We start from the raw sequence: 13,216 nt of genomic DNA, 5'->3' as shown, positions 1-13,216 counted from the left end.
GATTTGGAACGAAGTGGTTGTTTTCTCCAAGTTTCACATTTGTCAAATACCTGCATCGCTGACAAATCTACAGCTTGGAGCGGCAGAGGCATTGCAACTTGTTCAGCAGTTCCCACCACGGAAGGCATGTTAAAGGCACACATATGGTCTGTAAATATCTGAAATGCCCTAGTCCTGATTTCATTGTTACATTATGTTACGCTGTGGGCTCTGTGGGTGTTTAATTATTTTACCGATGGGCAGCAGCAGGTGTCCCTCATCCAAAGGACACATTTTAGCTGCTCTAGAGACTTGCTCTCCATTCACAGGCACAGAGCAATACCTGGCAAAAGCTCATTACGTGTGGGACTTGGAGCGTTTTACTTTGTAGTTTCAGTAAAGGATGTACAAACATCTCCTGAATGTTCCCTGTCACTATAGAGTAACTTGTCAAAGGTGTCTGTGTTTTGCTCAAGACTGTAGTGTCATGTTAGAGATGTAGTACTGCCAAAGTATCTTTTTTCTGTAGTCCAACCTGATCACCTTTGATCAACTTAAGGTGATCACCTTAGCCTTTTTTGAAGTGTTTGGTGTCTGAGGACTGGATGCTAATTTCAGGCAAAAGGCATCTGTCATGCAGTCAGAGCACTCTCATTTCCAAGTTCCACAGCTGCTATGGTGCTAATAGATATCCCAGAGCTAAACCGGCCATCCATGGAGAAGAATATAAACTAGAGATGGCTTTCTCCTCCTGCCTGCCCTGTGGCTGTTCAATTCTTGAAGGCCTGAACCCTGAAGATACAGATTTGATATCTGCAGAGCTTCCAGCTGTCATTAGTTGTTCCCAGCCTTGGTCCTGCAGTGAGCTGCTGCTCCCCAGGGCGCCGAGCTGTGTGTCCGTGCTACCTGGGAGCAGCGACACAGCTATTTCCATCTTCGGGACTATCTGGAAAGATCAAGGAGGAATTCCTTAACCTTTAAATTACACAACCAGAATTTCAAGCGTGGAGTTAATCCCAAGTCTCTGCAGACCTCGGTACGACAGCTGTTGCTGTTCGTTTGGGGATGTGATGCTTCAGGGCTAGACTCAATCAAAAAGCGGTTCCGCATCTTTACTGAAGCATGTTGTCTTATCCTGAGGATAATGGAGATGATGCTTTTGCTCTTTAAAGGAGGTGTAGGGCTGGCTGGGGCCTGCAGCATGGCCTGCCTGGCCCAGCCGCCGAGGTCGTTCCTGGCTCACGCTCGGCGCTTGCTGAGCGTGTTCACTGTGCAACCTCCTTCTGGGGCAGCCAAGCTGGCCTGGGGACCTGTAATTGGACTTTATTGTTAACAAAGCTCCCTAAAGTTTCCACGGTGTGGGGAATGGATGATTATTTCTCCCTTGTGAACTGTTGTGTGGTGCCTTTACAGACAGCAGCTCACTCGTGTCTGTGTCCCTGTCCCCTTCCCTGTGTTCTCGCTGCTAACAGATTGTGTCATTATTGGCTTTACTAAGAGCTCTATTAATTTTACATGGTATTTTTTCTGCTCTGAAAGATTAAAAACTTGAAGGTGGTATCAGGGTTGAAGCAATCTGTTTGAGGGCAGAAGTGGATGGTCCAGCTAACAGCACATGGCTTTGGAAGCAGAGGTGGTGGGTACGTGATGGATTATTGAGGAGTTAGTTAAAGGCAAGAGAGCAAATGCATCCTAATAGGAATACTTGCTGTAGGGTTGAGATGGATTTTGCTTTAACACTCCTCTCAATATTTTTAGCTCTTTGCAAACATTAGAGTAAAACTGCTTTTTGGTGTAAGCTTTTCTGCAATACTTTGCACACTTCATAAAGGATATTTCAAGAATTTTGTAGCTATGCAGTTGAGAAGTATCTTGAAAGAAGGACCTTTCTACTTGAAATGCATTTCCTGTATCTAGTGATGTCTTAAATCTCATGCGGTCTTGCAAAACCCATTCTACCCATTAAATATGCAGGAAAGCTGTTCTGTTTGGTAGAAGATTGTGTGTTTAAACAGCAGAAGTCCTCATTGCTCCTGTATTTGAAGATTAAAAATTCAGCTGCAACACTACCTTTGGATTCAGAGCCATTAGAATGGATTTTTCAGATTTATTCTCCTGATTATTATACAGAAAATTAATTGCTTTTGACTGTGAAGAATTATGACCCATTCATTATTTAAGAACCTCCTTGATGGATGAGCCTTTGCCACTTACTTCAAGAGTTTTCATGAAATAAGGCTGCTTTTTTTAACCGGTATAAACCATAATGCACCTGTATTCAGGCAGTGGTTGCCCTGCACAGTCTTTAGGGGTAGGGATTGGTGAAAAAGAAAACCAGCACTTTATCTGTGTCTAGTTTGCTTGAGTATTCAACATACAAGTAGTAGAGCCTGCTGGGAGAAACCAGGGGTAAGTTACTTGAACAGCATTTAAAATAAATAAATTATATATATATATTTAAAGGAAGATTTATTAGTTTCTTAAAATGTCCCGGTGGTAGAGAATACCACTTTAGTTTTGCTTCTGTGTGTCTCTGAAGTGTTTGTGTTCCGTGCTGGGGAGAAGAGCTTGTATTAACTGGGGATCTTTTCCTCTGGTCCTGCGCAGCTCCCAGCTGCTGTGTCTCATGCTGCTGATTCGGGAGGTCTCCAGTGATCTTTGTGTGTATTTCAGACTTTGATCTCATCCTTTCAGCAGACTGAGAAAGAAGGAAAAGGCAAATTTCTTGGACCTTGTTGATTAAAACCAGCAGAACTAAGAATAACGTTTTGGTTACCTCTCATCCCAGAAACATTTGCGGAGTGCCCTTAGTAGCCAAACATCTTGCAGCACAGAAATAAACATGAAATTTAGTTAATGAGGCAATTGTAGTCATTCTTTTGTGTCACAGAACAGTTGGGGTTGAAGGGACCTTCACATGTCCCCCAGTGCCCCCCCTGCCATGAGCAGGGACATCTTCACCAGCTCAGGTTGCTCAGAGCCCCGTCCAGCCTGGCCTGGGATGTCTCAGGGATGGTTCATCTACCACCTCTCTGGCCAACCTGGGACAGCGTCAGGATTTCAAAAAGCTTTTATTCCTGGAGAACAGGTTGCAGTAAATGTTGCCACGAGGGTTTTGTTTGAATCCTGTCCCTCTGTGCGCTCAGAGCAGTGAGCAGGCGCTGGCCCCGCTGTGCTGTATTTCTCAACTAACTCCTGCACTCCTCGCTGGAGTCTCGGGTTTTTGCAGCTCTCTTAACGCAGCCTACATTTAAAAGGAAGTGGCTAGTGATGTTGACGTTTCCTTGTTACTAATTAGATTTAAAAGCTTTGCATAGTATATTCAGAATACTACTTTTATGTATCTTACCTTTGCTTGTGAAAACAACTGGGTTTGTATTTTGAGATACTCTTTATCTTAAAATTAGAGAGTTTAAGAAAATAGACTTATCATGTGCTTCTTTGAAGTAGTAGAAGGATTTGAGAGGTAGTTAGGCAACTGACATTTAAAACCCTGGAGAACTTATTGCAGCCAAACCTTTTGGAAAAAAAAAACGTGAATGCAGCTAGAGCTTAGTTACTAAATGATTTTAGCTGGCAGTTCAGTGCATGGAGTCATCTTGGAACATCCTGCAGCGTGTTCATTTGTTCAGCTGTTGTAGCAAGGCTTTTGGGTTGTGTCTGTGAACTTGTCGCTCCTCTAAATGAGCAGTCTTCCCGTTGTTGAGGCCCTGTGAGTTTGAACGGCACGTTCATTGCGGTAGCCCACAGAAAGAACGCTTCTGGTGCAGCCCCTGTATTTCTGACACTTTCTAGGTGGTGTAATTCAGAGCTGAAGTTACGGATTGTTTGTGCTCGCTGAATTCCTGGCCAGGTGTTCCTGTTGGAAACACCCACTCTACCCGGTACCCAAGGGCAGCACCCAGGGCTGGAGCTTATACAAAGCAGTCAAGAGACACCTCGTTTGGGAAGAGCCCGTGCAGACCACCTCATGTACTGTAATATAACTGGAGGTGCTGGATTTGATAGGGTTATGGCAAATGGACTGGCCCAAACCTGAATTATCTGCTCTGATGTAGGCTGGTCTGTACATATTGTGAAAAAATGAGCTTTGGGCACCTCTGTTTAAAAAGGGAGGAAGAAAGAGGCAAATCCAGTTTTACAGTATACACAATTTTAATAACAAAGTCTTTCTGCACACTGCACTTTTTTTTTTTACTCCATGACTTACACCCCCTCCCACCAGAAGCTGGCTCTTTAAACATCATTTAAATACAATGCACCTAGGACTCTTTAATCTCTGGTTGCTAAGCTGGTAGAATAGTTCACTTACTAATGTTTTTATTAGTAAAAAGAAAAATGGGGAGGGTTTTTTGGTGTTGTGTTTTCACAAAGCGGTGGTGGAAGGACGGCAGGTGTGGGTTTTCAGTGCCTACACCAGAGCTGTACAAGCCGCGCAGTGTTTGACCTTAGCCCAATCTTCCCTCCACCTGGGGCTTGATTATATCCATCAAAGCCTCTGTTCCCTTTCCCTCGATAACCCCCAAAAGGTTTTTCTACAAGGTGTGAAATGCTGACTTTCCGGATGACTCTGCAGTGATCTTTGAGCACCGTGCTGGTGTGACGGCTTAAAAAGCAAAGCCTGGCACCAGTTCTAGCGACCAGGACTCTTTGCGATGGAGGGAGGAGCTGCTGCTCTGCAGCTGCCTTCGATTTTTGTTGTTTCCTTGCTTGTTCCTATTTTGAGGGAGGAGAAATACTGTATCCCTCTCTGAACTCTTAACTTTTATGGAAAACTTCAGAAGAAAGATGGAGTTCAGCTTCTGGGTAGGTTTCATAAGTTTGAACAGATGGATTTTGATAGCTACACAGATCACAAAATTAAATGAACTTTATTTTCATTAAAGTAGTATAGAAATTAACTTAGACACATTAAAAAATAAGTGTAGTGCAGATTTCTCGTTTAAAGCCACTAGATATTTCTGATTTTATGTGTTAGCAATAGGCCACTGTCTTCTAAGGGGGGTAATGGGACATAAGCTCAGATGCTCAGATTAGCATGCGAGCTTATAGCTGCAAAATCAGATCATTTCTGCTTGGGGAAAAGCAAACAAACCCAAACATTGATACAGCGGCACGAATTATGTTTCCATCTGATAAGAGACGGGAGCTCTGTGCAGAGGAACCCTCATCTGCAGGCTGAGCTCTAACCCATCGCACTCCTTAGCGAGCGGTTCTTAGTTGTGTGCATTGAAACGATGATCTAATGCAGAGCGACTAATGAGAGGGGAACCGAGAGCATTAATTCCGACCTGTTCCAGGATGATGACTCAAGGATTGAACTTGTGCTGCTGGGTTTGCATGTCAGTGACAGGAGGAGGAGAAGTGCGGGAGATCTGTGCATGGGATGAGGGGCTGGAGAGCAGCAGCAGCAGCAATGTTGGTGTCTCCGGGGCCCCAAACGCTGGGTGAGGCTGTGCCCATGCGTGGGGGGCCACCTGCAATGCCATTTAGTGCCTGGAGAAAGCCAGGCTGTGCAACAGAGATGGTATTTGGGGAGAGCAAGTTAACAGCCTCTCGTCATCAGCCAGTGCTCATACTCAAATATGATTAATTGAAACCAAATCATCATGCTTCTTGTTCCATAAACAAAATAAATCAGGCTGCTGAGTAATGCAATTATTACAAAACCCTCCTTGCCTGGAAGAGTCACAAGCAATTGAGAATGGAAGACAGTAACTTGAAAAAAATAAAACTGCAGAGCCTCTGGTGGTGTCCTTGTGCAGAGCGATGGCTGTGCCTGCCGCTCGCTGGCCCTCCTCGGGGAATTCAAGTTGACTTCGCTGCTCGTGTTTGACATTCTGCGAGTTTTATGATACCTGTTATCCTAAATGTAATGTTTGTGGAATTGCTTTGCTTATGCCTGGAACCTGGCAACAAATGGGTTTGGAAATGGCAGGCATAAACCATGGCATTTGAGAGGTGGGCTGTGCCTTAGTGGGTGGTGCGGGGTCCCGGTGGGGCGGAACGGTGCCAGGGCAGCGGCACCAGTGTGAACTGGGCATGCTGGGGGAGAGGACTTGGTGACTGGGGGTGTTTGCACTGGAACAGCCCTTGGAAAATTTGTGTGAGTGCCTGGGGTGGAGAAAGGATTAAATCCAGCGTTTAGATTTGCTCCTCTTGGGCATAATGATAAGCTGAGCGCAGAGCTGGGGTGCTGGGAAGGCACCTCCTGGTGAGGAACCTCAGGCTTTGGTCAAGAGGCCTTTTGTGTTTAGCACGTGGAAGGTGCCGTGGTAGCTCTGGAGCCACCTGGCAGCGCGGGGCTGGTGGGTTCCTCTGGGAATACAGCGGGGTTCAGTGTGATCGGGTGGCTGGTGATGGGGCAGCCAGATTATTTCCCTGCCAGTGTAACGAATGAGTTCAGTTCTCGCTCTCTCTGCTGGTATCCTACAGATAGACGTGAAAATCGCCCCAATAGCGTCTGCTTTTGAGCGGCCCTGGTGTGGCCCATGGTGTTGGGTAACGCGAGGGGAGGGAGGTGCCCGAGCAGGGCTGGGGGGCTGCACTCGCCTGCCCCATGCACACACACACACACGCACCCCCCTATATATATGAAAGTAAAAGCAGAGCAAGCGCCTGGACAGAGGGGCAGAGCCGTGAGCACTCACTCGTGCTAAGGAATGAAGCAAGTCTGTCTACAAGCAGCTAAATACCCTTGGATGCCAACACATTTTTGTATTTATCAGCTTAGGTCTGGCCTCCTGGCTCATGTGGGATTTAATCGTACAGAATATTTGCTCTTTGTCCACCTGCTCTGCAGGATTTATTGTATTCAGTTAAAAGCAGTAATTGATTTCCTACAATAGGTGTAAATCGGCTCATCGGAGTATGAACAGAATGGAGGGTTCGAAGGTTATCTCTATGGAAAACCATAGCATCTCTTCATTAAAGTACAGAGTCACAGCAAGTAAACAAAATAATTGTTTTATAAGGGCACTGTATGTAAAAGTAAAACAATGCAAATTAATATCTTCAAAACCAACAACTGAAAAATCTTTATGTAAAATCTTAACAGAAGTCACACTTATCTTGCTATAATTGTCTTGGACGAATTCATTTCACAATAAAACATCAAACTGTTGTATAATTGCACCCTAAATACCTCACTAAGTGGTAATACAGATATAATAAAGCAGAGTGAAATAGCAAATGGATTTTTATGCAGTGATTTTTTCCTGTTTAAAAAGTTTGCAGAATAGTTTAGTACAACACAATTAGCATACTGTAATTACTGATTTGTTCAAGGTATGGCAACACTGTGAGGAATCTCTTTTCTTCATCGGTGTGTGCTGGTAACTGTTCAACACTGCAGCATTGGACACAACACATCTTTTTAGTTATACATACATGTATATATATATCTATATATATCTATAAAAATGTCCATCCCTCTGGTCCTTTTAGCTTTGGTTAGAATGTTTACAATATTTGAGCAGTTGACTTAAAAATAATGTCATCTCTGCAGACCCCCACCCCCGCCCCCGTGGCATCTGACACCACCAGCGCTGCATAGATCCGCAAATATTTACAGAGAATCTCACAATATAGGATAAATAGCAATATGGTGCTTCTGGCTAAAGAAAGCAAATTACTCCGTAAGAATGAGGTGCGTGTGTGTATATATATTTATATATGCTTTTTCAAAATGGTATGCTAGTTTAGATTCTGTCCCATATCGAGTAAGAAACAAAACATTTTTCAGTGAACTATTCTATAGACTAATCATATTATCCTAACTTACCAGAAGGTATGTAATTTTTTGTTTGGTTTGTTTTTAACTAGTAATTACCTTGAATTTTGGGGGGAGGAGGACAAGTGAGAGCTTATATTACAAGGGCTCATTCTGTCTCCAGAGAAACCGGTGGAGTTAGTGCGTGAAAATCGCTGCCAGGAGCGAGGGCGGCGCAGGCGGGGGCGGCGGGGGCACAAAGCCACGCTTCTTCCTTCCTTCCAGCTTCGCCTCGCGCTTCGCATTTACCTCTCTTTAAGAAAAACTTGCGTTAAGGGTATTTAGACATGAAAAGGCATTGAAATGCCATTTGGTTGTCCTAAGTAATTAGCCTGAATTCATGAAAAGCATCACCAAGCCAAACCAGGGAGCCGATAAGAATTGAATGCACTTAATATTTAGTATTGATCCCGTCGCACTGAGCTTTCCTAAATAAGCTGCGCTGCCCACTTGGGGAGCGCCTGGAGAGTCGTCCTGCTAATTTGTGACCGTCCTGCTAATTTGTGACCCTGGGAACGGCTCCTTGCTGTGTCTGTCGGGGGGCCTGAGCAAGGTCCTTTGAAACAAGCCAAACTATGAATATGCAGATAGGAAAACTGCATTTAAAATAAATTCACCCGTCCCCAACGCTCTTAAATCTCCACCTGGACTTTTTTAACCCCCCCTCACCCCCACTCTTTTTTTTCCCCCTTTGCATCCCCTCCCCTTTTTTCACTGGTGTGAAATGATCAGAGGAGGAAAATCTTCCTCCCCGGCAGCTTTTCAAGTGAGCGGAGCCAGCTGGAGCGTTTGGGATGCTACAGCTGCAGTGGAACAAACGGAGCGTATGTCCCCCCGCAGATCTCTGTACAGATAGCCAGTATCCTTCCCCCCGCGCTGTTCTCATTAGAAAAAGTAGAATGTGGAGACTTGGGTATAAATGTTTACACACAGCCATATAATTACAGAACATGAAACATTTTACATAGTTTGAGGTGTCTCTTTAGACTTTTAACCATCAGGAGTGCAAGTTTAATGTAATCATTGCTTCTTTAACACTGAAAATATTATGGATTTATTTTTAAAAAAACTTAAAAATACTGCACCACTCCATAAACAATGTTTCCATTAAGTAGCTTGGAAAATTAGGCTTTATGTCAACATTTGTAAAAATTAGAATCTGATATAGGTCCCCTACAATTTTAAAATAGGTTACTTATCTGATTTACTTTGTGGTGGCATGTGGGTATTATACTTCACATTCTTTGTACGGCAGCTGCTGGCACTTGCACTGTCCGTAGCCGTTAATGATGATGAAGGGTCCTTCGTGGGTGGGTTCGTACTCATTATAGGGTCCCTGGTCGGCCAGGTTTGCCATATGCAGCCGCGTTTGGGATCGGAGCTGCCTGTGGTTTTGAATCATGGAGCACTGCCTAATTCTTCTTAATGTGGGAGGGCAGCACTTCCTGGAGATGAACACTATAAAAATGATAAAAAAGAAAGAAAACAGTAAAGCCATTGTTCCTGTAATTACCCTCTGAGTGAAGATGGCATTGTTTGGCTCCGGGAACGGCTCTTCGGTGGTGACGACCATGCCTGCCGTGGTTGGAATCTCTTTGTCTCCCATATGGAAATGAGAAGAGCTTATTCTTTTTGTGGACTCGGTAGTGGGAGCCGCGTCCGTCGTAGCCACGGGGGTGACAACAGTCGATAAATTCCAGCAAAGCTGAAAGCCGTACACGGCATCCAGAATATCCTCTCCCTGGGCGTGGTGGGGGCTGTGGCAGAGGATGGAGTGTTCCCAGCGCCCCTGGAAGCCCCCCAGCCATGTGGCCAGGGCGCAGATCTTGGGGCTGCACTCCCACAGATTGCCCGAGAGGCCCACGGTGCTGAGGGACCTCAGCGAGGTCAGGATCTTGGAATCCAGCGTGGTGAGCTTGTTGTTATCCATTAGGAGGGTTTTCAGGTTAGGCATAGTTTCAAAGACGGTTAGGTCGATGGCTTTGATTTCATTCCCAGTCAAATCGAGCTTTTCCAAGGTGCTCCAGGTCCACTCCATCCCACACGTCAAGTTGCTAATTTTGTTCCACTGCAAGAAGAGCGTGTGCAGGCTGCTCAGCCGGAGGAAGTGAGCAAAATTAATCTTTGTCAGCTGGTTGTGCTCTAGGTGAAGCTCCCTCAGCTTGATTAATCCCGCAAATCCGTTACGAGCCAAACTTCGCAAGCGGTTTGTGCTCAAATCCAGGAACTCCAGGCTACGACAGTCCCAGAACAGGCGGACCGGGATGGTCCGCAGGGAGTTGGAACGCAAGAGCAATGTCTGGAGCTTGCGAAGGCCGTAGAAGAGCTCGGGGTGCAGAGAGGATAACTGATTAAAAGAGAGGTCCAAATTCTGCAGGTTAAGCAGCTGGCTAAAAGTTGTGTTTGGCAAATGAAAGATTTTGTTGGAACTTAAGACTAATTCCTTAAGTTTATACAGTCCTTGAAAAGAATCTTCTCTGACTGTAGCAATTTGATTATGATCTAAGTGAAGCCAAGTAAGTTGACTGAAGCTTGCAAATTGATCCCTCTCAAGTTCAGAAATATAATTGTGCCTCAGTGACAAACCTAGCGAGCCCTTTTCAGTGGTGTTTGGCACTGAGTGAAACCCCTGAGAGTCACAGTAAAAGAGCAGCTTCTCACAGCGACATTTTGGTGGACAAGCCATGCCCAAGGCAGGCAGCATTTTTAAAACCATACTCATTGCATATAGTGCTGCCAGCATACGAGCCCCTAATGGCCACTTGAAATGTAAGCCTGCAGAATATAATTTAGGAAAACAACAAGATAGGATAGCCTTATCAGTACACTTTGAACATCACCATGGAAGATTTCACTGCAGATAACATTGCCATGCATTTCCGACAAGCTAATTCTAAATGCAAGAAACAACTTTTACTATGAAACACAGAATACTTGGATATTACACTTAGGCTGAGTCTTTAGCCCTGTTACGGAGGATTACAGTGTCACAATGGGAAAACACTTTTGTCATAAGGTTCAGGGCAGAAAGATTGGCTTTAGCACCTAACTGCTCCTTTAAAGCACAGCCGGTCATTCGTTAGACAAGGTATATAGAAACGCAGGGACTTACCCATTCTTTTGAGCACATTGGAGGTTGCATTCAGTCGTAGTTTTAGACTCAACGCCGTGAGTCTGTAAAAGGCTCTACTGTAAGATAGCCTTTGAATAATTTACTGGGCTTGGTGTCCTTTGATATCGGTGCAAAATTGAATCCACGATGCTCTCCTGGAATATTCCTTTTGAAATCGCTGCCTTGATCTCCTCTAACAGGTCTGCAATTTTTAAATCAACGCTTAATGCAAGTTTTCATCCTCGGTGGCTGCTCAGCTGTTTAATTGAAGCTCACGTTTCCTTTTTGCGCAGCTGTGGCTCCCTTTAGTCCTAACTTGTTGATGGCAGATGGGTGGCTTATTGCTGAGAGAAGCTCCTGTAGTAGCATGAGTGCATTTACTGAAAAGCTTTTCAGGGAAGCGGCACAAGAATGGATTTGCTTATGCGCTGCGACCACACAGGGCTGTATATAGGCTGACGTCACCCGGTGACGTTCCTTTTGTTTGGGTTTTCCAGAAGCTTTGCTGTTTTAAAGCATTGTGCTGCATACTGTGATCGTTTTAAAGACCACTGATGGGTGGGGGGGGCGGAAATAAATGGACGGTAGGAGTCCTTGGTCCTCACGATAGAAGGGATAGGAAAGACTCGCTCCCCCCTCCGTGGCGCTGTGTGCAGAGCTGTGGGTGGAAGCGCCTCAGCGCGAGCTGCTGCCGCTCCCCTTGAACATCGCCGGCAAAAGGAACTTTTAGGTGCTAAACATGCCCGGGTTGAATAGAGGATGCTGCTTAGCACCAGCTTTTTGTGGAGGTGAGAGCGATTTGGCAGCTTCAAGCTACGCCTGACAACTGTGGTCCCTGCAAAAGTGGCGGAGGGGGAGAGCAGTCGTGTGGATGGAGGTGGCGTGTCAGAAAGTACAGCGCACAGCCCGGGAGCAAAGGACGGGAGTGAACCTTTCAAGCCAGGAGAAATTTCTGGAAGAAGCAAAGCTCGTTTTAGGGCACAGGAAAAATTTAATTGGAATCCAGCTTGACAGCATGCAGTTATGAAACTAGAAAATCTATTTTCCCCCCCCAGCCGGTGGTTTTTGTACTTGCTTTTTCCTGGGGCCAGGAGTGCAGGAGAAGTGAGGTTGGCATTCCCCGACGGGGCTCTGAGCGCTTCCCTGCGGTCACTGCTTACGTTCTCGTGTCAGAAGCCCCCGTGAAGGGGGGGACGTTACTGCCATTAGCATCTCTCTGCGGTGTGGGCCCATGACAGTTATCCCTTGTGTTTCAGAGGTGCAGAAATTAGCATTTTTGGAGGCGGTCACCCCGCGAAGCCGCGTGTGCTGTGACAGCCAGCGTGCACGGGCAGCGTGGAGGAGCAAACGTGCTGCCCTGGCTGCTGCTTTCCACAGTTCATTGCCCTTTTATCTGGAGCAAACTCTCCTCTGGGACAGCTGGTACTGAAAGGGAAAGGAACAGACTTGACTTACTTTTTCTAACGGTTTTAGGATTTTTGTGTGCATGTGCAGGAAAGGTCCCAGAGCAGCTGCTCTGGCCTTGGTATGGATGAGGCAGGGAGGTGTTAGCTCCCCACTCCAAGCAACTTGGATAAGCTCTTTTATTTTCACCTTGAGAGCTAAAGCAATAATGTAGTCGAAGGCACTTGAAAATGTTTGAGGTATTGCTTGCGACCCCAAAATACGGCATGAGCTGAGAGTAACAAACTTCCCATGCTGATGGAGGAAGATGCTGAGTTACGTCAGAAGAAGAATTTAAAATGAAATGACCGCTTGTGTTACTAAGCTTTGGTTCCTTAGAGGTGTTATTTGAACTAAGGTGGTGTTTTCTGCCTCAGCAGTCCCGTGGCAGAGCTGCACCCCTGCCTGCGGTGCCTCCTCTCTGCGCTGGGCGAAGGAAAGGGATGGAGAAGGTGAACTCTTTAAAAACAAACAAAAAGAAAACCTCAAACCCTCCCCAAAAAAGCAGAGCAAACCAGAAAAATGCAGGAAAGTAACTAATGATACAGCAAATTAGGAAATGCTAGATGTATTTCTTAAATTGCTCTGCCTTAGTAAATGTTTTCACGTTTGCAAAGAAATGACGTAAACCTATGTGAAGAGTTTGTTCACGTGGAGCGTTCCCTGCCCCAGGGTGCGGAAGCGGCGCTCAGGCTTGGCTGTCGGTGCCGGCTGTCCGCTGGGCTCCTGCACCCGCGACCCGCGGTTGTGCCGCGGAGCAGCTCGGCTGCGCAAAATCCTGATTGGAATTCTAACTGCATTTAAATACGATAACATAACATTTGCAAACAACATTTAAAGGGTGTCATTAATAAAATTACACAGGTCAAGTGTTACTCCTCTCCTGTGCTACCTACTTCTGCTGTTACCAA

At 45.6% G+C, this 13,216-nt stretch overlaps 2 protein-coding genes across 8 annotated transcripts in view; one reads left to right on the top strand and one right to left on the bottom strand.

Annotated features, from left to right (window-relative positions):
• Positions 1–13,216, top strand: part of CTNNA1 (catenin alpha 1) — a 113,211-nt gene that overhangs the window by 48,380 nt on the left and 51,615 nt on the right. The gene's annotated exons all lie outside the window — the stretch shown is intronic.
• LRRTM2 (leucine rich repeat transmembrane neuronal 2) lies at positions 6,930–11,861 on the bottom strand. 3 transcript variants are annotated; one of them, XM_005503579.4, is made up of 2 exons: positions 10,863–11,861; positions 6,930–10,525 (listed from the first exon to the last, which is right to left on the bottom strand). In XM_005503579.4, exons 1-2 carry the CDS (start codon positions 10,864–10,866, stop codon positions 8,979–8,981), a joined length of 1,551 nt encoding a protein of 516 aa, XP_005503636.2. In that variant the 5' UTR covers positions 10,867–11,861; the 3' UTR covers positions 6,930–8,978. The 3 variants fall into 3 exon arrangements, with proteins under 3 accessions (XP_005503636.2, XP_021144902.1, XP_021144901.1); XM_021289227.2 differs by having other exon boundaries at positions 6,930–10,076; positions 10,863–11,858; XM_021289226.2 differs by having other exon boundaries at positions 6,930–10,097; positions 10,863–11,857.

This window comes from Columba livia, chromosome 14 (assembly GCF_036013475.1).
Source record: "Columba livia isolate bColLiv1 breed racing homer chromosome 14, bColLiv1.pat.W.v2, whole genome shotgun sequence".
In the NCBI taxonomy this organism is placed as follows: Eukaryota; Metazoa; Chordata; class Aves; order Columbiformes; family Columbidae; genus Columba; species Columba livia.
This window is presented reverse-complemented; position numbering and strand designations above follow the sequence as displayed.